Genomic DNA, 26,160 nt, shown 5'->3' with positions numbered 1-26,160 from the left:
ATATATATGATCTACTATTTGTATCATATATATGAACATGCATGTGTTATGTGTATGCACATAACATAGACTTTAGTAGTGTATATCTTATGCTCAAACAATTGTGCTACAAGAAAAGAATAATGATATAGTTTAAAATTTTGGATATTTCACTTAATAATTATAGCAAAATATAAAAAGAAACAAAAAAAGCCGAAAAAGAAAACATATTGAAAGGGAAAGATGATATGTCACTAGAACAAGACACATTACCCTTTATTGTTTGCTTTTTACTTTGTCTGGTAGACCAAAATCTAGGAGGGATGGGAAATGTAAATTTTAGTCAGTATTAAATGTTTGGATTGTGATATCGTCTTAATTTACTTATCGAGCATGATTTTGCCAAATGTATCTCCTATACATGATGGACAAGTGCTGCAAAAAAAAAAAAAAAAAAGAGAACGGACAAGATTAAATTCAAACAAACCTTTTGATTACATCGTATGTTATTCAAAAAGCTTAGCATTCCTATTTTTATAAAAAGAAAATAATAATCTACTCCACAGTTCAAGGAATACTTCAAAGTAAATAACACAAACACAACTTACTCTATATTTTAAGGAAGTTTTTATTCTTCTTGAATCCTATTATAAATATCTTTATTAAGATTAAATTTTCTTAAAACTAAAAATTGATGGAGTATGAAAAAGAAGAAATGTAAACTGGATAGGATATAATAAATGTTACATGAGACAATACAAACACTATCTCCTCATAAATGTGATAGATAGGTAAACAGGTTCCCTATTTACGGTATGCAAACGAACCAAACCGAAACCAAAATCTGAACCGAATTTTAAGATGTGAGTTAAAACGATGCCGTTTAATATATTGGGGAAAAAGCGGTGTGTAGTCGGTTTCTCGTTTAAGCTGATTTTTGCGTCTCCTCCGGCTAAAAGCTCGTTCGACGCCGCCTGAGCTTGACCCGATTCTGACGTCGTCGTCGTCTTCAATGGCTAATCTCCCCAGAGTTCTCATGGTGAGTGAACTATCAATTTTGAATTCTACTTCTCCCATCTTCATCTCTTACAAATCTTCTTTCATCAGGTGGCGGAGAAGCCCAGCATTGCTCTCTCCATAGCTTCAGTTCTCTCACATGGCCAGGTTTCTCTCTCTCTCTCTTTCGATTCTCTAATTTCTAAAACCCTAGCTCGAATCGAAGGAGTAACGGAACTCTTCTGCGTTAATTCGATTCTCCTCTCCTTTTGCTTCAGATGTCTACAAGGAGAGGCAGTACAGAGGTGCATGAATTTGATGGGATGTTTCGAGGTTTCAAAGCACATTATAGAGTTACATCTGTTATCGGACATGTTTTCAGGTGCTCTCTCTTGCATATCAATCATACTCGAATCAAAGAGAAATAGGAGTCATTGCTTGCTGCTCCGTAGATTACTATACAACAATGACTTGACACACGTTTCCTCACAGCTTTGAAATCGCTGTTTGCATCGTGCTACTCAAGTTTCTAGTTTTTAAAGCTGTTGTGCTTGCAGACATTCTTAATATTTCAAAGCAAATTTCTCAATCTTTCTAAATGCCACTCTCATATTCTAGTGTAGATTTCCCAGAAAAATATCAAAATTGGGCAACAATTGACCCTCAAGATCTTTTCGACGCTCCAATTCTTAAAAAAGAGTCAAACCCAAAGGTAATCTTTTCTCTTTTCTTTGTGCATGGGGGACGGCTTGAGTTGTTTTTTTGGCGTTTACCCATGGGCATTGGCTGCTGTAGTTTACATTTTTTAGCAACATTGGTTTACTTTAAGAGGATGAGCTTTATTGCTTCATGAATAAACGACATGCCTGACTTTTGGAACAAGAGTTATGCGTATGGTTAGTAGTAGAGATGCATCTTTCTAGTGGTCTTATGCTTCTTCTATTCTTTTATTTCTTTCTACGGTAGTACACTTTTCTCTAACAGTCTTCAAATCTCAGGCTCATATTTGTAGGCATTTAAGTAATGAAGCTCGTGGTTGCAGTTATATGGTGTTGTGGTTGGATTGCGATCGTGAAGGGGAAAATATATGTTTTGAAGGCAAGTCTTTAGTTACCGGTTTTCATTTTTGTTCTCACCAGATCTTGCTTGAAACATACAGAATTTATTTTGTCTAACCATTGCATTCACTCTATTGGTGAATGTTGACTCAATGACTATACTGTCTTCTCTATTTTTACTATATGTAACATATCATACTGCTGAACCTGTATATTATGTCAGTATCCAATGGTAAACCCTTTAAGTTGTAGTAGTAGATTGCGGGTTAGCTCTTGCATTTGTGGTGCAACCACCAATATTTGAATCATTTTTCTCCTACATAAGTATCTTTTCTATGCCAATCATATTTGGGAATGCACATGGTTTTGATGGCCGCTGCTATAATTTGTTGACCATTATATTCTTGTAGTTATTGAGTCTACTGGCTTTGACATGAAAGATAGTAAGAGAAAGGTTTATCGGGCGCGGTTTTCTTCTGTGACTGAGAAAGATATATCAAAGGCCATGGACAACCTTGTTGAACCAAACAGAGATGAGGCACTGGCAGTAGATGCTCGTCAAGAGATCGATCTAAAAGTTGGTGTAGCATTCTCGCGATTTCAAACAAGTTATTTCCAAGGCAAATATCAGAATCTAGACTGCAGAGTTATCTCGTCAGTTTCCTCTCGTCTCCTTCCTTTCCTCTCTTTTTGTTCCGTGTGTAAAGAGTCTCTATGGTCGATTTCTTTCTTTAGTCCAGATGCATTTTTTTTTCTTTTTCCTTGGGGGTATTTGGTACGGTTGATCATATAAGATGCGGCTGTGGAATTCTATTGTGGTTATCTCCTGTCATTTAGAGTGTCCGAGTAAAGCAACTCATGTAAATGCTAAAAATGAGTATAGACATAGCTTTGTAAGACTTAGGCTTTTATGTTGTCATCTTTCTCAAAGCACCTCTTCATTACTCATAATAGGACTAAAAATGAGCTGTCATGATTCAACGATGGTTCTGGTTCTCTTGGGGGTTTAGATTCGATCATATGTGTTCTCCTTTCAAGTATTCCTCAAAATGCTGGAAAGAGTGTGCGTGATATTCTGTCCGTTTTGTTACTCTTCAAATTCAATAGTAGTTTTTCTGTAAACTATATTGCCAACTAGATTTTTCCATCTTCTTTATAATGCAAGTCACTGTATCCATTTGGTTTAAATCTTTTAACCACTGAAAGATCCCTTTTAATGTTTATTTCAGATATGGGCCATGCCAGACACCTACTCTTGGGTTTTGTGTGCAACGGTACATGCATATTAATACTTTCAAGCCAGAAAAGTTTTGGGCTCTGCGACCTTATATTATAAAGGATGGTTATGAGCTCCAATTAGAGTGGGAGAGACGTAGATTGTTTGACCTGGAAGTTAGTGTCTCGTTCTTGTTTTAGAATTTCTTTCACATTCTTGACTATTGCTTTCTAATCTTACGTTGCTGATATATTCATGCTTTCACAAATTGTAGGCTGCTACTGTGTTCCAAAAGTTGGTCGTGGAAGGTAGAACTGCAAAAGTAATGGACGTATCAGAAAAGCAGGAAGTCAAAGGTCGTCCAGCCGGTCTTAACACCGTGAGTTTGCTAAAGGTCAGAGAAGTAACGAATCATGATTACCATTCCTTTGAACTGAACTTGCCTGGTTTTACATTAACACCATATCCTGTACTAATGATCGCATAACACGACTGAAAAATTGAAATATTCGGCATTCATCCAAAGCAATTTTGTTTTTATCAGCTATGGTTGTTTTTGGGGATGAGTTGGCAACACCATTGGGATCTTCGTTCTCTTCTTGTTTTGTTTATTGTGTTTCGTTCTCTTCTTGTTTTTTCTTTTCATGTTGCGATTAGAGCTTTTGCCATTTCTTAGTCTTGTTCCGAGTTCAAAGTTCAATAAAGTTAGTATTATGCAAATTACTCTCCCTGATCTAGCATAACATTAGCGGTTACACAGGTTGCTTCAAGTGCTCTTGGGTTTGGGCCTCAGACGGCTATGCATCTTGCCGAGCGATTGTATACCCAAGGCTTCATAAGGTTCGATGCTCTAGTCTCCAGATTATTTTTTAACTCCTCTTTACCAGCATATAATTGGCTAATTTTGGTAAATCCCAAATCGTTATTGAATGGCATTTTTGTTTGTGTAATTAAGAACTGGTAGATATTGTATGGAAAAAACATTTGCTGACGAGGATATACATACATCACATTTTTCCCTGTATCTTTTATTTAAACATTTAAACGACACCATGGTGGTGGAACATCTTTTGACTCAAACTCTAATGTTTTATGCCAGCTATCCCCGCACAGAAAGCACGGCCTATCCCTCTTCATTTGACTTCACAGACACACTCAGAGCACAAGTTAGTAATCCAGTATGGGGTGGTTACGTACAGAGACTGCTCTCAGACGGCTTTCATAAGCCCAAGTCAGGAACTGATGCAGGAGACCATCCTCCTATCACTCCAATGCGAGCAGCAACCGAGGTCATGGTTGGAGGAGATGCTTGGCGACTCTATCAGTATGTCTGTCAACATTTTATTGGCACTGTTTCACCTAACTGCAAATACATAAGGTAAATAAAGCCTTGTTTGTAGCTTAATCCATGCTAGTTACAGCTAATTCTTTGCACATCTTATATGTGGTATTCTCTTGGATGGATATCTCAGGACTAAAGTGGAACTGTCAATTGGTGGGGAAACTTTCCATTGTACGGGGCAGCGTGTGACAGAGAAGGGATTTACAGCTATAATGCCATGGTCTGCAGTAGATGAGAAAAAACTCCCTTCTTTTCTCAAAGGAGAGAGGATTGAAGTTATAAGAGTGGAGCTTTACGAGGTTACATTCTTCTCCAGTTTTTGTTGCTGCTCTTTCCTTTGTACCAGGACACAAATTACTTTAAATGTTCCAGTTTTTAGTTTATCCTTTCTATTTGTATCTGAATGTTGTAAAATCTACAGGGGAACACTGCGCCTCCGGACTACCTTACTGAGAGTGAGCTGATATCTCTAATGGAGAAGCATGGCATAGGCACAGATGCATCAATACCTGTGCATATAAACAACATTGGTGAACGTAATTATGTCCAGGTGGGTTAAGTTACCCAAATGCGATGTGCTTTTCTTCATTGGTACAATGTTACTCTTTCAGGAAGATCCATATTTCTTTTCTGAAAAATCTCATTACTCTTGTTTGCTGTTTACACTCTTGCAGGTACAAGCTGGGAGGAAATTGGTTCCAACGGCATTGGGAATCACGCTAATAAGAGGCTATCAGTGTATTGATCCGGACCTTTGCTTACCAGACATCCGGAGTTTTATCGAGCAACAAATCACTCTTGTTGCCAAGGGCCAAGCTGATCATTCACATGTTGTGCAACATGTGATCCAGCAGTTTCGTCGTAAATTCAGTTATTTTGTTCAACAGGTTTGGAAAACATGGCTTATGTTATGTTGTCTTTGAAGGCATTACTTTGATAATGTCTTCGATTTAACTTGGTCCTACTTAACATATTTCTTATATTGTCCTTTCAGATCGAACACATGGATGCCCTCTTTGAAGCACAGTTCTCTCCTCTGGCTGATTCTGGTCGTGCTTTAAGCAAATGTGGAAAATGCTTGCGTTACATGAAACACATCACAGCAGTCCCACCACGTCTTTTCTGCGGCACATGCGAAGAAGTTTATTATCTTCCTCAAAAGGGCACAATCAAGGTAAAATCCTTTCATCACTGAAACTCTTAAGCTGAAACCTTAGTGAATTTCTAGCTGTCTGATCCTTTGATAACGGATTTTCTTACAGCTATACAAGGAACTCACATGTCCTTTAGACAACTTTGAGCTCGTGATCTATTCAGTTCCAGGACCTGAGGGGAAGTCATTTCCACTTTGCCCATACTGCTACAACTCTCCTCCATTTGAAGGCATAGATACACTCTTTGGAGCCTCTAAGACGCCCAATGCTCCTGCCAAAACCAAAACCGGTTCAGGCATGCCATGTTCTCTCTGTCCTCATCCCACATGCCAACACTCTGTCAGAAACCAAGGAGTCTGCGCTTGTCCAGAGTGTGAAGGCACGCTCGTCTTGGACCCTGTTAGCTTCCCCAAGTGGAAACTCAACTGCAACTTGTGTAGTTGCATCGTTTTGCTTCCGGAAGGTGCTCATCGCATCGCCACCACAAGTAACCGCTGTCCCGAGTGCGATTCAGCCATCATAGAGATCGATTTCAACAAGAAAACTACTCCTCTGGAGAACGGAGCCACTCTGCATCAAGGATGTGTTCTATGTGATGAGTTGCTTCTCTCACTTGTAGAAGTGAAACATGGGAGGTCCTTTGTGAGGCGTGGAGGAAGGGGAAGGGGACGAGGAAGAGGCCGAGGCAGAGGAGGGAGAAGAGGTTCAAAAGCTGTCGACCCTAAAATGAGTTTCAGAGACTTCTGAAACCCTAAACTCTCTGTGTTTATGTCTTTGCGTTACTTGCATCATAGGTAAACAGATGGGAATTCAAAAATCTTACATATTGCCTGCGTTACGAGGAACATTTAATAACTTTTTAGCTTTACTACGAGCTTTTCCACAAACACTCATCTAAAACAGCTTCCCTAAATTTAAAACATTTGACTAATTCTTATTTACGCCCTAAAGAAAAGCTAAAAAACCCAAGTGTAATATTTTGGGCTTGTCACGTGTCACACTTCATGCATACAATCCCTCCTTTTTTAGATCATACCAAGAAGTTGAATGCATGATCTTATTCTCTTTGCAGTTACTCTGTTTGTTTGGTTGTTTAAAAGTTTTTGAAGAGAAAGAGCAAATAATTGATTGAGAAAATGGAGAAGGCAGTTCACTCTTCCACAACGTCTGGACCGGCGGTTCCAGGGGAGGCAACAAAGACCGGAACCTCCATAATTGACGCTGCGGCCTCCGCCGTTCAAAGTTTTGCACCTGTTAACCAAATCCACCAACACCTCTGCGCGTACGTTACCCATCTTTATCAATTCCACCTCTTTTTGTCCCTCTTGGATTTGTGATTCTCACTATGAAAGTAAAAAAACATATAGCTACTTGTTTTGAGTATATATTTAGACTTTCTTTTATCTCAACAACAAAACATGTTTCGAATGTAGGGGTAAGTATTCGTTTGTTTGATTTGGCTTTCTCGGTTTTGACTTTTGAGAATGGCTTAAGGGATTTAAAATCAATCTTCTGGTTTATTTTTTGGGAAAACAAAAAATTATATCTAATCTCGTTTAATTTTTGTTTTATTCGATTTCCTTTTATAAATTCCATTTCGATTTGGTTTAACCGTCCAACCCTACTTAAAATGTTATAGAGAACGCATGTTATTTATTTTCTTGTGCTGGGCAGGTTCCATTTCTATGCTGACGACATGGCACGACAAGTAGAGGCTCACCATTTCTGCAGTCACGTGAATGAAGAGATGCGTCAGTGTTTGATATACGACGGTCCAGATGCAAACGCTCGTCTGATCGGATTGGAGTACATAGTGTCAGAGAAGCTGTTCATGACTTTGCCTGACGAAGAGAAGAAGCTTTGGCACTCGCACGAGTGGGAAGTGAAAGGAGGTTTCTTGTTCATGCCTGGTGTTCCAGGTGCCATTCAGCGTCAAGATCTTGATAAAGTCGCTAAGACTTATGGCAAAGTTTTCCATTTTTGGCAAGTTGATTTGGGCCATGAGCTTCCCATTGGTTTACCTAATGTCATGATGGCTGTTACCCGCGATGGCCAGCTTTTCCATGAGATGATTCAGGGTAAGTAAGAAAGTTCGTATATTAGTTATTTCATGTCTTAGTTTAATGTTGAAAAAACGGTCTAGGTAGTTTTGTACATAGGCCGTAACCATGACTATTATTTTTCAGGCGTTGAAATTATGCGTTTTTGTCATTAAACGATTATAGGCTGTCTATATTTAGCTCTTAACCAATTATCATTTAATTGTCAATTATTTGTTCGTCTGGACATTCGGGTACCCGTACCCGATCGGTTCTTTTTTTTTTTTTGGGTTTTGGGTTTATTCGGGTAGGAGGGTTGAGACCCATTAGAGTATTCTAAAAATTCAATTCGGTTCGGGTATTTTAGTAAGAAAACAAAATACCCGAAAATAACCAAAAATACCGGAAATATTTTTAGGTTCGGGTTTTTTACTCATATATACCCAAATCTAACTGAAATACCCGATTACTCAAAATTACATTGGTTACTATTTACCCAAATATAACAAAATATATCTAAAAAAGTCAAAATACTAAAATTACCCAAAAGAAAACTACAACATTGGTTATCCAAATATATTCGAATTACTCAAAAAAATCTAATATTTTCAGATTTATTATTGTAATTTTAGGTATTCAGGGTATTATAAATATAAATTAACTAATATTTTTAGGTGTATATTTGTATTCGGGTACCCACGGATATTGAATTCGGTTCGGGTTCGGTTCGGTTAGGAAGGTCTAGACCCATTCAGGTATTTTTAAAAATCGGTTTCGGTTCGGTTCTTATATTTTTTTGTGTTTTTTGGTTCGGGTATTCGGTTCCGGGTATTTTGCCCAGACTTAGTTTACATCTAGAAACTTTCAATTTATATTATGTAGAACGGCTTCTAGACCCGTTTAGTCTCCTATTATTTATGGTAAAATGTAGTAAAGAGCATTGGTAGGTTATGCTTGAATTTGAGTATGGATTCAGAGACAGGGAAGCGGTTTAGAGTATCGATAGAGAAACAGCTTAGACGGTTTAGCTAGAAATGGTATTTTGATATGGCAAAATGTAGTTAGTATCATTTGTAATTGATCAGATTTGGATTTAATTATGGATGCAGAGGCAGAGAAGCGGTTTGGGGTATCGGTTGAGGGGGAGAGGGACTCAAGGGCGTATATGACAGGGCCCGAGCTGGGGATCCATCCATTGGCGAATGGAGGAGGCAAAGGGATGAAACTAGAGCTGCGAGAGGTCGATATCAAACCGGCTGAGTCTGTCGGCAGCGTCTTTGTCTGAGTTTATTACCTAAGACCTTATTAAGTATAATAATGGCCACAAAGCAAGCAATGTGTGTTTTGGTAAACACAAAGCGTACAGTACTAGACAACAAGACACTTAAAATAGTTTGGTTTTATTTCTTTGGATTTTATTTATTAGTAATAAAATAAGAAATAACATCTTATTAGTAAAGGCTAACTAATTCCAATAAAACCAAAAAAAAAAAAAAAAAGTAGGCATGAAAAGAACTATAGTAAACAATTCAGTAAAAAGGTTTACTATTATATATTTCAACTCCGATCAATAGGAATCAGCCTCGAGAGCCATACTACTTTGACAGTTTGACCAAATATGGATTTTTGGAAAAGAAAAAAAAAATCACAAGAAGAAGTTTCTAACCACCTACGTATGTAGACGATTAAAAAATTTTAAGAGATATGAAACTAATTGAATATGAGATATCTGACTTTTATTCCCCAATCAAAAATTCCTTTGTAAGACACCAAATTTTTATTTATTTATTAATAATCTATCATTTGCGTGTGCGTTGCGACATTTCTCTCTCTTAATTTGACATGGATCCTCAAATCAAGAACACTACACGATGAAGAACAAGAACAACAATTCATCAGTTTCTTCAATCGAGAATCATCATCCATGGAGGAAAAAACAACCACTCTTTTACTTTTCCTCTCTCTCCTCACCATCTCTCTGCTTCTCCTTCGTCTCTCCCAAGACAAAATCATACTCATCACCACCACCACAACCACCTCCGACTCCGATCATCAACGCCGTCACGACCCGTGTCTCGGTCGCTACATATATATCCATAATCTACCTTCTCGATTCAATCTTGAAATCATTAAAGACTGCAAGTCTATTACAAGACCAAAAGACAAGATCAGTATGTGTAAGTATCTCGAAAACTCCGGAATCGGACCTTTGATCGGCGGTGACGGTTTTGACTACTCTCCGAGCTGGTACGCCACTAACCAGTTCATGCTCGAAGTGATTTTTCACGAGAAAATGAAGAGATATGAGTGCTTGACGAGAAACTCGTCGTTGGCTTCAGCTATTTACGTACCTTATTATGCTGGTCTCGATTTCCGGCGACATTTACGGCGGCGTAACGTTGCTGCGAGAGACGCCGCCGGGAAGGAACTTGTTAAATGGCTTAAAAAGCAACCTCAATGGAAAGGTACGCGTGTTTTTTCTTTTTAATATAATTTATTTGTATTTCGTTTTGGCCCCTAATGTTTTCGATTATTTGCAATTACTTCTTGTTGTTTCGATTTAATCCATAATTAAATCGAATTATTCAAGCTAGCGAGTACCGACGACTTTTCTTAACTCCTTTTCCACCGACGACTTTTAAATAAAAAACCTTTTTTTTGTTCGAATAATTGTAAACCTTTTTAAGTACACTCTTTAGCTTTCAAAAATAAAATAAAATTATATATGATACAACACAAAAATTTCTATAAACGTAGCTATTAGGCCTGGGCAAAATACCCGGAACCGAATACCCGAACCGAAAAACCCGAACAATACCCGAACCGAACCCGAACCCGATTTTTAAAAATACCCGAATGGGTCCTAACCTCCTACCCGAAAAAAACCCGAACCGAACCCGAACCGAATCCAATACCCGAATGTACCCGAATGTATCCAAATATAAATATACACCTATAAATATTAGTTATATTTATATTTATAATACCCGAAATACCTAAAATTACAATCATAAATCCGAATATATTAGGTATTTTAGATATTTTTGGTTATATTTGGGTAAAGAGTAACCATTGTATTTTCGATAAATCGAGTATTTCGGTTAGATTTGGGTATATATGAGTTAAAAACCCGAACCCGACCCGAACCCGAAAATATTTCGGGTATTTTTGGTTATTTTCGGGTATTTTGCTTTTTTATTAAAATACCCGAACCGACCCGAACCCGAACCGGACCCGAACCAAATTTTTAGAATACCCGAATGGGTCTTGACCCCCTACCCGAATAGACCCGATACCCGAAAAAAAAGAACCGAACCCGAACGGGTACCCGAATGCCCAGGCCTAGTAGCTATCTTAATTATTGACATCCTCTAATATATTTGAAGTGAAATTTTAATATATTATTAAATCCTAATTTTAAAGTATCTCGGTCAAATAACTTTTTCTGACATAATTAACTACAGAAATAATTTTCGGTTATTACTAATTGAAATATAGGTATATTAGGTGAAGACCATTTCCTCGTAACTAAAACCATCTCCAATGTAAAGCTCTATATTTTTGCTCTAAAATAGAATAACTTTATAATAGAGTGAAATTCTCTCCAATGTATTACTCTATTCCTTACTATAAAATAGAAGTAGTGTAAAAGATAGAGGAAAATTATAGAGTTGCTATAGAGAAATCTTCACTTTTGCTCTATTTTAGAGTAGAATATAGAGTAGGATTGGAGAGAATTTTGCTCTATATTAGAATTTAGAGGAAAAAATAGAGTGGAGTTGGAGATGCTCTAAGAGATCGGATTTCAACTACTAATAACTGAGAAAATTATTTGTGTAGTTATGTCAAAAAAAATAATTTGCAAATCACCCAAATTTAAATATGATCATTCAATTTTAATGTGTTTTTTTTTGGTCCACCCGCCAATTTTTATTTATTTTTGACAAAATTACAAAATCATTTTTTTCTTTTATCTATAATTGAAATGCAGATATGTCAGGTAGAGACCATTTCCTCGTAACCGGTCGGATTTCACGAGATTTCCGGCGAAACTCCGACAATAAGTCCGCATGGGGAACCAACTTCATGCTCTTACCGGAGTCTCTAAACCTCACTTTCCTCACCATTGAACGTAGTCTAACGAGCCACAACGAGTTTGCAATTCCTTATCCCACTTACTTTCACCCTACGTCAACCTCCGAGATCCTCCGCTGGCAAGACAAGATCAGGCTCACTAACCGGACGATCCTCTTCTCATTCGCCGGAGCTCAAAGACCAATTAGAAACCAGAACGGTTTGGTTCGCACTCAAGTTATAAAACAATGCAAGAGCTCATCTAATACGTGTAGGTTTCTTGACTGTGACGTCAAAGCCAATATTAGCTGCGATGATCCGATCAGTCTGATGAAACTTTTCGAGAGTTCAGTTTTCTGCTTACAACCACCGGGTGATTCGTTAACCAGAAGATCGGTATTTGATTCAATCTTGGCTGGTTGTATTCCGGTTTTCTTTAACCAAGGTAGCGCATACAAGCAATATAGATGGCACATACCTAAGAACAATAGCGAATATTCGGTTTATATACCGGTTAAGGAGCTGAGAACCGGGGGAAAGAACAAAATCGAAGAGATTTTGCGTGGAATACCAAATGAGAGAGTGGTTGGTATGAGAGAAAACGTAATAAGATTGATTCCGAAGATTGTGTATAGTAAACCAAACCGGAACAAACCAGATGGAGAGATTCTTGAAGATGCTTTTGATGTTGCTGTGAAGGGAGTGGTTAAGGGAATAGAAGGGATAAGGAGAAAAGAATTCAAGACTGAGTAACTAAGTTTATAACTAATTAGACAACAAAAAAGAATATGTCCTACATTTGTTATTGTATTTAATTGTTCGTAGGTCTTGTAGTATGTTGTTCTTATTCTTTTACTTCAAATTAGATTAGTTTAAAGTTTTACTAATATACATACATAAAATACCATGTGAAAAAACGAGATTTCACTAAGAAATGATAATTCTAAAATAAAATCCATTTTCTGGTTAAATTTTGCATTTTTCTTTCTATATTATAATTAAGGTCATTATTTATTTCTCACTCAGTATAAGTTTTGTAATTTGACAAAAAAAAAATTAACAACAAAAAAAAATTGTAAAGATGATGGAAAGAACTCGATGACAAAATGATAAGGATTCAGCTTCGCTTAAAAAAACTTGTATGTCCATGTCATTTGTCAATAGCAAAATGATCAAACTTCACACACTTAAGAAAAAACACGTTTTCTAGTGGTTCACAATCATATAACCACTTTGGATGAATAATAAATGAAATGTAATTAGAAAGATGACTTGGGTATTACTAACCTGAGATCCATGTTAACCACATACATCTAATCTCAGCATGAGGAGACGTCCACGAATGACCTCTTTGAGACAGATGAAGAGAGAAGGCAGAGAACGTCACAGAATCTCGATACGGAAAATCTCTATAGCTTTATAATGGTTGTCAAGGATTAGTCAAAGCAGTAGAATATGTTTTTATTGGGTCAATGAAACTAAAATAGCCCATAATTTTCGGCCCAAACTATGTTAGAATTCGAACCCCGGTAGTCAATACTATTCAAACCCAAGTGGCGGAGACTTTTTTCTCCTTTATTACTGGACCAAGGCGACTTGGTTTCAATGGGTTTGTTTTTCTTGAAGACGAAAAGCAGTAGTACGTATATTAGCTTGAAGTTGAACAAAAGGTACTTTTGATGTCAATGTTAAGGGTTTTAGTCTATGGGGTTCTTAACGGTTCTTTCTAAAGGTGATTACCAAGTTTTGGTTAACATCAAATTTCATTAAAATAAAGAAAGAAACAGTTTTGGTTAACATATTACAAAGCATAACGACGGATAATATATATTGGTGTAGTGAATCTCTCTGCAAAGACATTCTTTGGGCTTCGAATTTTAAAAACTCTCAATTCTTAAATACCGCTCCTTCTTCTAATGAATATATCATAATTTGGAGAACATGGTCCAAATAATTATGTTTTATTTTAAAGTTGTGTATACCTACCAATCTAGTATCTACTATCATGGTTAACCCAAAATACAACCTTTTTTTTCCTGTTGACTAGGAGGGTTCGTGCCAAGGTCCTTTACTAACTACTCTGTACTTGACCAGTCGTAAGTTAAAATGAGAATGAATTGCTGTGTCGAAAAGATAAGTTTATTTCTAATATTTTCATGGTGACGTTAAATTTTTGCAGCTTGAATGTATTTTATAGTTAAAATAGCTTGATTGTACGAATACATGAAAATATTATACAGTACCTCAGCGGACTGAGTATTTTAATTATGTATGAATAGTTTGGCATACGTAAGATCGAATGTGCTACGTGAGCAGCATGCGAAGAGAAGAGAGGGCAGATGTCAAATTCAGTTGATACGTGTCGCCCGCCCTCCTAACAATAAGTCTCTCCTGCATTATAACAAAACCAACAAAACGACAACAATATTTCAACACCATATCGAGGCGATAAGGAAAAGGTTAGAGCGACCCATGATCCCTCGTTCCTTGGTCAAATTAGAAAATTAGAAAATTAAAAATTGTTTCATTGGTGAAGATATAACATAGAAAAGACCATATAAAAAGAGTTTGATTGAACTTTTTACTAAGACATCCATATTTTCTTAAATTTTTGTGAGAAACCTACAAAATTTCTGTCTTTTTAACATATTAATATCAACCAATATACGGTGATCTAAAGTTTAAACTATTCATATTTAAGTTTAAAATCGGGAAAATTCTTGAAAAAAATTCCAACTATTTAATATTTGTTAGAAAAAAACCTAAATTTTTTCTGTTGCCGAAAAAAACCCAAACTAATTTACTGTTGACAAAACAAACACGAACTATTTTTTTTTCCAATTTTCTATCGTCTCCGTTACTGACGTTAACGCCGTTACTATTTTTAGAATAATTCCTTAAAAAACATAAGTTATTTAATTTTACCAAAAGAATATCAAAATTAAAATCATTTTAGGGTTTTTTTTTGGAAATTTTCCCGTTTAAAATCAGGTATCAAATCATTGCATTTCGATTTTATTTATGGACTAGTTGACCATCATAAATAAACAACACCTTAAATTACAAAATAATAATCCATTTCTTTCATAGATTAGGAATTTAGGATGTATTAGTGTTTTCGAATCCGATTTATAATAAAAACAAAATTACCGATCGGAACAATTCACATATATATACGTTAAAAAGGTGGGGGCTCACTTCACGTGGAGACTTAATTGGATCAGAAAGTAACTTAAAAGATGCGGAACCCCGAAGGTGCCGATGGCATGGGGACCCCATTCACGTACACCCTAACACCAAACATTGCCTAAACTCTTTCTCTATATAAACACTTCTCTCTCTCTCTTTCTTTCTCACACAAAAATACAGCACAGATCAGTCCTCAAAGGGGAAAAAAGAAAGCTTTAAAGAGACATTAAGAGGCTACATAAATCACACAAAATATCAAATTGTGAAACCTAAGAAGAAAACAAAAAGTGAGAAGCAATGGCTGCAATGTTGAAGGTCTCTCTTATATTGTCATTGTTAGGGTTTCTGGTGATCGCTGTCGTGACTCCATCGGCGGCGAACCCATTCAGGAAGAGCGTAGTTCTCGGAGGGAAGTCAGGTGTTCCAAACATTCGGACCAACAGGGAGATTCAAGAACTTGGAAGGTATACATCTCCTATATATACATGTATGATATGAATTAGAAATGTGATGTGATTGTGTTTGATCACAGGTACTGCGTGGAGCAATTCAATCAACAAGAACAGACCGAGCAAGGAAACATAGGATCCATTGCGAAAACGGACACAGCCATGTCGAATCCATTGGTGTTTAGCCGAGTTGTATCGGCTCAAAAACAGGTCGTCGCTGGGACCAAATACTATCTAAGGATTGAAGTGACTCAACCCAATGGCTCGACCAGGATGTTTGACTCTGTTGTGGTTATTCAACCATGGCTCCATTCTAAGCAGTTGCTAGGTTTCACTCCTGTTGTCAGTCCTATCTACTAACTTCATTTCTTATTCAGCCTTAAATTTCCATAATATGATCATGAAAAGACTAAAAGGTGTATGATACGAAGCTATTAAGAATGGGTCGATGGTTTTAATGATGTTATGTTGTTCATAAATAAAGACAAGATGTTATTAAGAAGATGAGACGAGACTTGTTGAAATATCATAACCATCAACAAACTTTGGAATGTCGTTGCATTCTCTTTACATACACTTTAAGGGTTGAAAGAGTTACCTCTACATACCGATTTTTCAATTCAACTGAAAATTTTGCACACATCTAATCAAACAATATGTAGAGTTGTAAACAACAGACCCAAGAAAGCTACAAAAAGATGAGCTTACCGTTAAACATTAGCTAAAGCTGTTATGTTGGTTTATAGAACAAGCAACCAGTTTATCAATCAAAGATCTCTTGGGCCTCGATTATGCTGTGTTGCCTGAGAAGATCAGGAGTTGTGAAGTTTCAGATCTTGGATGCAGAGAAAATGGAAAAGCAAGAATAGAAAGAAGAAGAGACGAGAGCGATAATGTTTTGCTTACATATCATCTTTTGCGACCCGGTAATATTTTTCAGCATGTTGCCGTTGGCCAATCATTTGAGCAAAGCGTTCATCGTGGGTAATGACTATGAGTTGGAAATTCTCTTGGCCCTTTCTGTCTTCCATGATCCTGGAGAATGCAAATATACATATATATAATCCAATATTGAGAGCCATGGTCTTAGGATGTGTCACAACATTATAGGGAAAAGACAGGTAAAATCACAATAATGACGATTTCAGTCTTTAGATAGTTTAATTTCTATGTAAGAGGAATTATATGTACACATGTATCATCATCATAATTCATAAATCATTAGGGGTATAGGTCTGAGTTCTTACCTAAGAAGAGCTCCTGCAAGAGATTCTGAATTGGGCCCATCCAGGTTTGTAGTTGGCTCATCGAGGGCTAATATTCCACAGTTTAAGCAAAATGTCTCAGCTAAAGCCAGCCTAATTATCAATGAAGCAAGAACCTGCAGGAGATGATGAAGAAGAAAATGAACCTGAGTTCAACAACGAAGCTTAAAATAATATTGAACAGATAACAATGCTTCTACACGGCGATTTTAGAACAACTCGCCTTTTGACCTGCGCTGCATCTTCCTCTCATTTCAAGTTCTGTATCACCAGTCTGCATAAGAACCTAAGAAATAACAGGGTTTACCACAATGTTAATGATGATCACATAAAAGCATGTTGTCAATTCCTTAGCATACCTTGTAGCTGTAAGAGCGGGTGCCTGCACCTTCGGAATCTGAGTGTATTCGTATGTAATCCATATCTTGACCTCTGTATGTCTGCTGCCACAGTTCCCTTATAATCTTATTTATTTCCTCCATTTTCATTGTGTGGAAGCGCATTAGTGCTCTGTATGTATTCAATAAGATGGAAATGCAGATTAAATGATTTTGTGAATTAGATAGTGTAAAATGAAAAACAACTAGCCAGAAGCTTATATTAGGACTCGAGAAAGGCTTACTTGTCAAGGGCATTGTAGTATCTATCCAAGTCTTTATTTGCCATTTCAGTTGTCTGGCCAAAATGAAATGTTCAATTTAACATAGAGTGGAATTTAATGATCATTCAGGCACTGTCACAAGGCAATACTACGTCTTACCTTTAGCTGGATCAGTTGATCAAAGTGCCGCTTATCTATGTCCTTGTATTGTGCCGCTTTTAGCTCCACTCTGTTCTTTGAAATACTGCTCTCGTAAACAGACACTGTTCCACGACACCGGTTCAGCTACAAGAAAAAATATAATTATTCTTCAAGCACAATAAAATAGGCTCTGAAACCTTTAAATAGATAAACTATCTTTACATAATCCAGGAAAACACAGGTACCTCGACTTTCACACATATCAGTTGCTAACAGCCACGAGTAATGGTAGTCAGTGAAGAAAATCTGTTATCTATACATGATAATTTCTAAATTTTATATATTTAGGCTACCTTGAAACAAGGATAAAATTTAAAAAAGCCAACCACCTCGGATATTAAATGCTTAAATCAGAGAAATGCAAGATCTTACCCTTAGCATCATGGAGAACAAATGAATAGCTAACCATAGACAACAAATCATATCAGAGTGACTGCTATAATTATATAAGAATCTGCTAACCTCTGAAAGAAGTCTTTCCCTTTCCCGCAATATCTTTACAATTTCAGCTTCAACTGCGGGAATCCCACCAATATTCAATATTTGCTCTTCCAATGATTCAATCTCACGTGTAAGCTCCTCAACTTTTGCTTTTGTTGTCCTGTAGTTCAAGTTATCCTCTATATTTCTTCTCAGTTGATCTTGATTCCGCATCAAGTCTTTATTTCTGTTCAGTTCACCTGCAAGTTCATTCTTTCTAGCTTCACAGCTCTGAAGCTGAGATTCAGATAACCGCTGCTTTTCTTGAATATCATTTAAGCGCTCCCCTTTCTTCAGATCATGATACCTGGTGAAGCAGCTGTAAGCATATCTGGTGCACAGGATAGTAATGAATTAACCTTTGGCTAGCAGAACATACTCATTTATCTTAGAACTGGCCTTGAGTAATGCCTCAACTTCCTGTTGGTAGTTTCTCTTTTTCTCAGCCAGTTCTTCATACTCTTGATTACGTCTAATCTTCATATCATTGTAGTCACTCAGTAACTGCTCTTTTTCCTTGGATAACGGGCCCAGTGCCTCGGCCAAATACTGAAAAATAGTGGAATGAATAATTAAATTTAAGGATTCTACATTTATTGGAACAGAGAAAATTTGAAATAAATATAGGAACAGAAGACAGAATTTACTTTTTGTATGTTTCGAAGAACTACTTACTTGATCACATTTCAACGAATGCACAGAAAAATTATACTTGAAGCTTTTCAAATACAAAAACTTAAACAGTTACAAGCAATATACCATCTAACTCGAGAGGATGTTATTGTTACCCATTTTATTATGTATTCTCTACATATATGTGTTGCATTGCATTGCATTACTAGTAAGCAAATTTAATCAAAAAGACAATGATTCACTAATCTGTTTTACCACATTCCTCACATAGTATTACTCTTATTCATGATTATGGACCTAATAAATTAGGACCTTTATAGTCACCAATGAACAATGGATTTTGATATAGTGACACACAGAAAGACATGTGGCAAAGAATCTAAAAAGATCTCATAAAACGCACCTTCACGTCGAGGTCAAGTTGACTTTTCTCCTCGGCTAAACGCTCCAGGTCTTCTTCTGCCTTTGTAACGTCGCGTAACAAATTGGCTGCCTTAGCCTTCTCCTCCCTTACTGCATGCCATCTGGCCTGGAGGCATGAAATATCACGTTCCATGTAAATCTGGTCATCTCTAAGTTTCTCCAGCTCACCGTGCAATTTATCCCTGTTCAAGGGTACACAAGGAAGAAATTATTGGAAAAAATGTGTCTGCTAGACTAAGAAACGTCCAAGGAAGAGAAATATGTTTTACCCTGCATAAATTCAGAGTACTTACTTGCTGCTTTGGAGGCTACTTAATTCTGATTGGATTTCTTCCATAGTTTTAACCCCAAGACCCCTGAAATCAAGCTTATATTCAAGATCTTCAATTTGCTTTTGGTAGGATACGATTTCCTGAAAGGTCCTGTCAGCATTTTCCAGGGGATGCACCAGTGCTTCAATTGAGTCTTTGTCAGCTTTTATCTGGGCAGAGATTCCTAATACCTGAAGACATACACATATATGATTTGAGATGCTATGAACTGCAATTATGATTTTCCAGCTTGTGTACATGACAACATGATTAAGGGGGAAAAGAGCAAGACTTCTAAAGAAACTGATAGAAACTGCGGCTGCAAATCAGTTCTAAGGAAATTACTAGTGATCCAACTCACATCATCAAGAGCTTGAGACTTCTGACCCAGCTCTTCTGTATGCTCTTGCAAACTTTTCTCAGCGAGAGGAATAATTTCACTAGTTAGTTTCGAGTATTCTTCAAAAACTGCCCGTAGTTTGTCTAGCTGCTGAAATACAGAGTCAGCATTGGAAGACTCCACTGCTAATTTTTTAAGCTGCTCCCCCGTGGTTGAAGCCTTTACCCTTTGCTGTATTTGAAAAGAAATTTACATACTCAAATAAAGAGACATTCCATTATTTCAGAAGCATAAAAATAATTTGAATCGTAAGGCAAAAACAGGAGAAGATTGTGTAACCTTCTTAACAAAGCTATTCTCTTCATCAGTTGTAAAAGAGCGCTCACAGCAAGGACAATAATGATGTTGACGTGCTAAATCCTCAAAAGGTTCAAACATCTTGCGCATACCATTTGCCATGTTATACTTGCTGCAAACACAGACCAGAAACAGAACTACGCTTTTCAATGCAAGACAAGAACACGCAAACATAGGGGGTATGGAAACAGTCACCAGTTTTAACCACAAACCTTTTACGGTCATCTCTTTCGTCCTTAGCCGACTCCAACAATTTGGGATAAGCATCAATGGTAACTGATTCCTGTTTTAAGGCCTGAAGCTTGGACTCAATGTATTTCTTTCTTGCTGCATAAAAGTACTCAAGTCAGATTGAGTGAATAGATATTTTCTAATCATCCATTGTGCACCGAAAAATGGATTCCTTATCTGTGTTTAAATGTCAACCCAGGTACATTGTAGAAACGAAAATCAAATAATAACGGGTAATAATTCTTTATATTAATGTGGTATCCGTGATAGATGACACTTTATATCAACATGGTCGAATAATTGGTACCACTGAAAGGATTGTCAAGAGCAGTTTATTCACAACTTAAGGCGCTAGTCAGAAAACTGACCAATAGATAACTTTAAATTATACCCAGTGCTTACATTCAGTATCCTTGTTGTGCTTGAATAGGCTATTGTTTACTTCTTGTATCTTCATCTGCAACATGTTGACCTCCTTTTCTGCTTCTCGGGATTTCAAACTCAGGTCATCATATTCCCTTTCAATTGACCTAAACCAAAGAGAACAAGTAGAAAGAAATTTTTGAGATGTGATAACTTCGAACACCTGAAGTAGCAAGCTATTCTCTTTTTCTGAGATCCTGATCAAGAGATCTTATATATTAACTAAGCTATTCCAAATCACCATATATATTAACTAAGTGAAAACACGACCTCAGAGCTTGAACTATTTCCTTCTTCATATCCTTCTCGGGTGGCAATCTCCCCTTCAGCACTCCTCTAATTCGATCCTTGCACTCATCTATTCTGGTAAATAGCTTTAGAGAGTGAAAACAAAGGATTGGTAGAAAAAAAGAAAGAAAGCTGAGAAAAGCATTGGTGCGTGAGATCACATCTTTTTGTGTTTCTTCCTAAGATTCTCCTGTTCCGTCTTCTTTAAAGACAATTTCACTCTATCCTCAGCATCACCAGCCATAACATCTCTTTCTCGATTCAGTGTCTTAATTTTATGCTCCATGCTGTATATTTCATGCTGTTTCTGTTCTATTTTGGATTCAAATCCCAATTCAGAATTCTGTTTTGTCTTTCTCTCAAGCTCAATTTGCTGTGCAAATGCAGATGATGGCAAAATAAGGCACATATAGCAAGGGAAAATTCATCAAGACCAAAATCATGTAAGTATATCAAGGGAAGAAAGCAATACCACTTGTTTCTCTCTTTCATCAGTTTGTTTAACATCCACAGTGGAAATTTCGAATTCAAATGAATCACGCTCAATTTCTTTCTCTTCTATGCGTTTTGATATGCCCATCTGCATAGGTCACCATCAAAAGTAAAAATAGTTTAAACTCAGGCTCGTTAGTGGAGGATTTAGGTAGAGTTCCAAATAGTGAACCACACCTTGATTTCGTCTTTAGCTCGTTTCTGGGCTTCAATGCTTTTCCAACGATCATTAGCATCCATATAGCAATCCCAAGCTGTACTTAGAGCAGTTTCATTTGATTTCTGAGATGACAATCAAAATCTCTAACGATGTCAACATATGCAAATAATGCAATATACAATTAAATTTCTGGAGAAGATAACGAATGTGTACCTTCTTATCGAGCAAGTCCATCTCAAGTTCACCCAGTCTTGATTTTATTCGATTTGTGAGATTCAAAACTACCTCAGTACCGAAGGGAGTACTAGGAACATTTCCTAAATTGTGATGGGAAAAAATTTTCTGAATGGTAGAATCTCTTTCATTCTTCAGCAGCATATGAGCCTATGAAAATATAAAGGAAAAATGTTAAACCAAATGGAGCAGAGAACACTCATAATATTTTATTATGTGGTAGCTTTTTTAGATTTACTTCAGCTTCTGTTTGTAGCTTGCTGATCTCCAGCATATAGTTAGTTTTTGCATTGTGAAGCGAATAAATTGTAGTTGCTGTGTCATCCATCTCTCTCTCCATTTTTCGAATTTTGGTCTCCAAAAGAGCAATTCTTTCTTCAAACTTGCTTTTCCATTCTTTCAGTTCTTCAATAGTATCTGAACAAAACATATGACAAGCATCAACAAATTTAATAAACGTGAAGAAATAACAAAATGTGAGATACCTCTACAGAAAGGCAAAAGTAAATTCATACAAATGCAGGGACTCAATCTGTAAAATGGACAGACCACTGTAACCATGAGCACCCAAAAGAAGATCCCCACCATCTAAAAGGAAGAAATGGCCTTAACATTGTGATAGTAAAAGAGAAAACCTTCATTCTCCTCAGGTAATTCTGCATACTGTCTCTGCTGCTCCTTAAACAAGGTGCTCCTTTCCGCAGTTTTTCTTGATACTTGGTCTTGTAGCTTTCTCAGATCTTTTAACATCATTTCCTTATTATGAACTTCAGCATCAACTTTCTGAATGCTGGTTTCCAGTTCCAACATCTGCACTTTTGAAGATTCTGTCCTTTCTTGATCTTGCGCAATGCTCTCACGAAGCTGTATAGGAAGTAGCATGGCATAAGAATAGCCCACACAACCTAAGAACATGCATACCATATGTATACAATACTAGTCTATAATTACTTTCAGAATTAAAATAATCTGCGTTAGTGTTAATTTGTTCCTTTGACTTAACAAAAAAAAAAAACATTCTGCATAAGTGACCAGGGTCGGATACTGAAAATGAAAAGAAAAATCAATGTCAAACAAGTTAATGTCTAGCATACCTTATAAGCTGCGTCTTTCAAGGTCTGCAGGTTTTCCAACTTTAACTTAAAAGTTTTTATTTCCTGAGCTTGATCCTTGTGAAGTTTCTTAATAACTTCCAGAGCCTTTGTATATCTGTTTCATGTTAAACACACACGTTACAGTTTCTGGGAATCCGTTTCTTCTACAACAAATACAGCAAGGAAGTGATAAATCAACAGAAATGTTGGTGGTGAGCCAGAAAGTACCTGGTGGCTGAAAAAATATCATCAAACTTCTTTTTCAAAGTAGAAGGATCTTGCAGTGGCCAGTTAGACTCATCCTGATGCACAAATATGACGTTTTCTAAAATAGCTTTTGACACACCCATCAAAGCTGGTATCTCCCTATCCATGTCAGCGCATCTGTAGCTGAGACATACTTTCTGCAATTTGACAATGTATGTGGACAAAATAAGAAAGAGAAATGATCTAGATAAAACTCATGCAAAAAAAGGAGGAATAAAAAACAAAGCAGTAGTAGAAAGTCCAATTAGGCAGTGCGTTAGACTGTCTTCACAAAAACAGGTATCAAATCATTCTATATGCAGACAAAACAAACGTTGTAGGGAATATAGATAGTCTAACACTTAGCTCGGAACCTTCAAACCAAATGAAAGATTAATATGAGGAAATAAGCAACCTCTCCAGTGTGAGGATTAATGGTTTGAAGCACACTCTCAATAGCCTTGTACTCCATCTTTGAAGCCTTTTGCGTCAACTGAAATGACCTTATGCATACCACATCCTTCCCTGCAGCTGTCTTGAATCTCAGCTTAATTTGTGCTTTTGTCTCCGTTTCCCCGGCAACCTATAACAATGGTCCAACATCTCATTTCATAAAAAAATTCAATCTGAATAGAACTTTTAGGCAAAACCAAAATCCTGAATTCCACATTTATCAACAATAAAACAAAGATAGAATTGCAAAAGCTTGCATGAATCAACAAAAGAAACATGAAATTAGGTATGAGAATCTAAAATAGAAATACCTTGGGGTCATGAATGAAGCTATGACCAGACCTCGCGTTCGGTGGCAACTCTCCAGTGCAAGATACCTTTAAACACTCTATAATCGTCTGCAAAAATCACGAAATACCCACAGATTTTTCAATTACGGAGGCGAAGAAATGGGAGTGAAGTGAAGAGAAGAGAAGAGAAGGGTTGAAGGAATATTACAGTTTTTCCGGCTCCGTTGGCACCGACGATTAGGGTTAAAGGTCTGAAGAAAGTAACAACGTTCTTATTTTCTGGGTCGAAGCTTCTGATGCCCTTGATCAGCATTTTATCGACCGTACTCATCGTTAACCTTCAGCGATTACAGATACGAAGAAGGTGGAGAAGAAAATTTGGGTGACTCTCACAGGTTAAACCCAGAGACACGACAAGGGTTTTGCGGGAAAATCATGAAAATTCGACAATGGCGGAAGAAAATTGGAAATTGGAAATTGGAGCAGAAGACGACGAGTTGAATCGCGAGAGACCAGTTTAGTAACCGAATTGAATCGCAAGATACCGATTTAGTAACCTAACCGAACCAAACCGGTTTGGTATTCGATTGAGAACTCACACTCGTGGACGGATGAAATCCTTCTGGGGGTTCGAACCGGAGTGAACCGAATTTTATTTAGAACAAATAGAACCGATCTAGAATATAGGGGTTTATTGGATCATTGATTTGAATGGAATTGGAAATCCAAGTAAAATCATGTGTTATTCAATCATTGATTTTAAATTTTTTATAAAAATCATGTGTTATTGGTTCTATGATTTACAAATACTAGTTAAAATCACCCCTTATTCAATATTGAAGATTTGAGTATGGATTTGATTTCATATTGGATTTGAATGGATTTGAAAATCAGTTTTAGTTATAAACATAGAGATTGAAATCCTTGGGTTCACCTAGTTATTTGGGTGGATTTGAAAGAAAAAAAATATTAGGGGGTGTTATTAGTTTGTTAATTTGTAAATCCATATAGAATTTGAAAATTTCTATTAATTATGAAATCAAGATATATGGATTTTGAAATAACATGTGTTTACCCATGGATTTGAATCCTTTTATTTTTCTCTTTCAATTCCATTCAATTCCATTTAAAACATAATTTGGATTCTCAAATCCAAAAACAAATGACTAAACGAATAACATAAGATTTTAACTAGTATTTATAAATCATAGAACTAATAACACATGAATTTAATTAGGATTTTAAAATCAATGATTGAATAACAAATGATTTTTGTTTGAATTTCTAATTCCATGGGTGGATTTGAAAGAAAAAAAATATTAGTAGTTTTTATTTTCCATAATGCAAGTATGACGTAGCACAATGTTTTGAATATCAAAAAAAAAAAAAATTGCTAATACAAAAATCACGAAACATCTTCGTATAATACTTTCAAGCATATCGATCACAAAAAAAAACTGATAATACCAAAGATCATGAAACACCTTCATATAAAAGTATATTTTATCATATAATAAAAATAAAAAATACTAGAAAACAAAGGGAGGTTTTTTTTATTGACAAAAAAAAAAGGGAGGTTTTCGAAACCAAACAAGACTAGAGGAAAAATTCTAAAAATACCAACAATACTAGAAAACAAAAAAAATAATTAATCTAGCATTCTATAATGTTACGCTTAATCCAACCATGACGTTCATTAGTGGACATACTAACAAAGACTTCTTCTATTCCTAATTGGTAAATCACTTTAACCGCATCGTAACGAACGGTTTTTTTCCAAATTATGGACTTCTTTGATGTCTTCCCATATGTGTGGAGAGAACAATCAGTTGAGAGAAACAATAGCATCAAACATGTGGAGTGATTCAATTCAGAGTTCATAGATGAGAACATGATAAGTTATTTTGTTTATCATAAAAAATTTCATGTTTTAATTTTATAATCTCTTTTCTATGATTTTTAAATCTATTTATTTGACTCTAAAATCAACTTTATTTGATTTTCAAATCCACATTGTTTGATTTTAAAATCAGTGGATTATGTGTGAATTTCCAAATGTTATAAGGATTTCTAATTCTATTCAAATCAATGATCCAATAACCCCTCCTAAGTTTGATAGCTGTTTTCTTAAACCAATTTCAA

General features: G+C 36.3%; 5 protein-coding genes across 6 annotated transcripts; 4 read left to right on the top strand and 1 right to left on the bottom strand.

Moving 5' to 3' along the window:
* Window positions 1–791: 791 nt before the first annotated feature.
* LOC9317277 (DNA topoisomerase 3-beta) lies at window positions 792–6,676 on the top strand. 2 transcript variants are annotated; one of them, XM_021028760.1, is made up of 15 exons: window positions 792–1,018; window positions 1,087–1,143; window positions 1,254–1,357; window positions 1,594–1,687; window positions 1,974–2,073; window positions 2,444–2,687; window positions 3,263–3,425; window positions 3,524–3,643; window positions 4,010–4,089; window positions 4,349–4,627; window positions 4,722–4,890; window positions 5,013–5,141; window positions 5,266–5,478; window positions 5,586–5,765; window positions 5,854–6,676. In XM_021028760.1, the coding sequence occupies exons 1-15, from the start codon at window positions 992–994 to the stop codon at window positions 6,490–6,492; spliced, it is 2,598 nt and encodes an 865-aa protein (XP_020884419.1). In that variant the 5' UTR covers window positions 792–991; the 3' UTR covers window positions 6,493–6,676. The 2 variants fall into 2 exon arrangements, with proteins under 2 accessions (XP_020884419.1, XP_020884420.1); XM_021028761.1 differs by having other exon boundaries at window positions 876–1,018; window positions 1,599–1,687; window positions 5,854–6,613.
* A 90-nt stretch (window positions 6,677–6,766) lies between these two features.
* On the top strand, window positions 6,767–9,202 carry LOC9317276 (oil body-associated protein 1B). The gene is made up of 3 exons (XM_002881163.2): window positions 6,767–7,027; window positions 7,420–7,823; window positions 8,894–9,202. The coding sequence occupies exons 1-3, from the start codon at window positions 6,882–6,884 to the stop codon at window positions 9,067–9,069; spliced, it is 726 nt and encodes a 241-aa protein (XP_002881209.1). The 5' UTR covers window positions 6,767–6,881; the 3' UTR covers window positions 9,070–9,202.
* Window positions 9,203–9,650: 448 nt separating this feature from the next.
* LOC9317275 (probable xyloglucan galactosyltransferase GT15) lies at window positions 9,651–12,741 on the top strand. Its single transcript, XM_002881162.2, is given in 3 exon segments — window positions 9,651–9,719; window positions 9,722–10,249; window positions 11,776–12,741. Coding segments are annotated over 3 exon segments (1,428 nt in total). The 5' UTR covers window positions 9,651–9,655; the 3' UTR covers window positions 12,612–12,741.
* A 2,421-nt stretch (window positions 12,742–15,162) lies between these two features.
* LOC9315425 (cysteine proteinase inhibitor 2) lies at window positions 15,163–15,998 on the top strand. Its single transcript, XM_021028415.1, has 2 exons — window positions 15,163–15,511; window positions 15,580–15,998. Exons 1-2 carry the CDS (start codon window positions 15,345–15,347, stop codon window positions 15,854–15,856), a joined length of 444 nt encoding a protein of 147 aa, XP_020884074.1. The 5' UTR covers window positions 15,163–15,344; the 3' UTR covers window positions 15,857–15,998.
* Window positions 15,999–16,002: 4 nt separating this feature from the next.
* Window positions 16,003–24,604, bottom strand: LOC9315424 (DNA repair protein RAD50). Its single transcript, XM_021028414.1, has 27 exons — window positions 24,227–24,604; window positions 24,040–24,126; window positions 23,691–23,858; window positions 23,258–23,433; window positions 23,030–23,144; window positions 22,571–22,799; window positions 22,174–22,352; window positions 21,915–22,085; window positions 21,719–21,823; window positions 21,522–21,629; window positions 21,211–21,422; window positions 21,032–21,124; window positions 20,741–20,868; window positions 20,320–20,434; window positions 20,090–20,219; window positions 19,772–19,981; window positions 19,393–19,601; window positions 19,080–19,281; window positions 18,423–18,592; window positions 18,026–18,350; window positions 17,522–17,647; window positions 17,384–17,436; window positions 17,121–17,271; window positions 16,985–17,047; window positions 16,744–16,877; window positions 16,403–16,531; window positions 16,003–16,299 (listed from the first exon to the last, which is right to left on the bottom strand). The coding sequence occupies exons 1-27, from the start codon at window positions 24,347–24,349 to the stop codon at window positions 16,260–16,262; spliced, it is 3,951 nt and encodes a 1,316-aa protein (XP_020884073.1). The 5' UTR covers window positions 24,350–24,604; the 3' UTR covers window positions 16,003–16,259.
* Window positions 24,605–26,160: the final 1,556 nt, after the last annotated feature.

This window comes from Arabidopsis lyrata (genome assembly GCF_000004255.2).
Source record: "Arabidopsis lyrata subsp. lyrata unplaced genomic scaffold ARALYscaffold_4, whole genome shotgun sequence".
NCBI lineage: Eukaryota > Viridiplantae > Streptophyta > Magnoliopsida > Brassicales > Brassicaceae > Arabidopsis > Arabidopsis lyrata.
The sequence above is the reverse complement of the archived record's forward strand: the minus strand, read 5'-3'. Positions and strand labels throughout refer to the sequence as shown.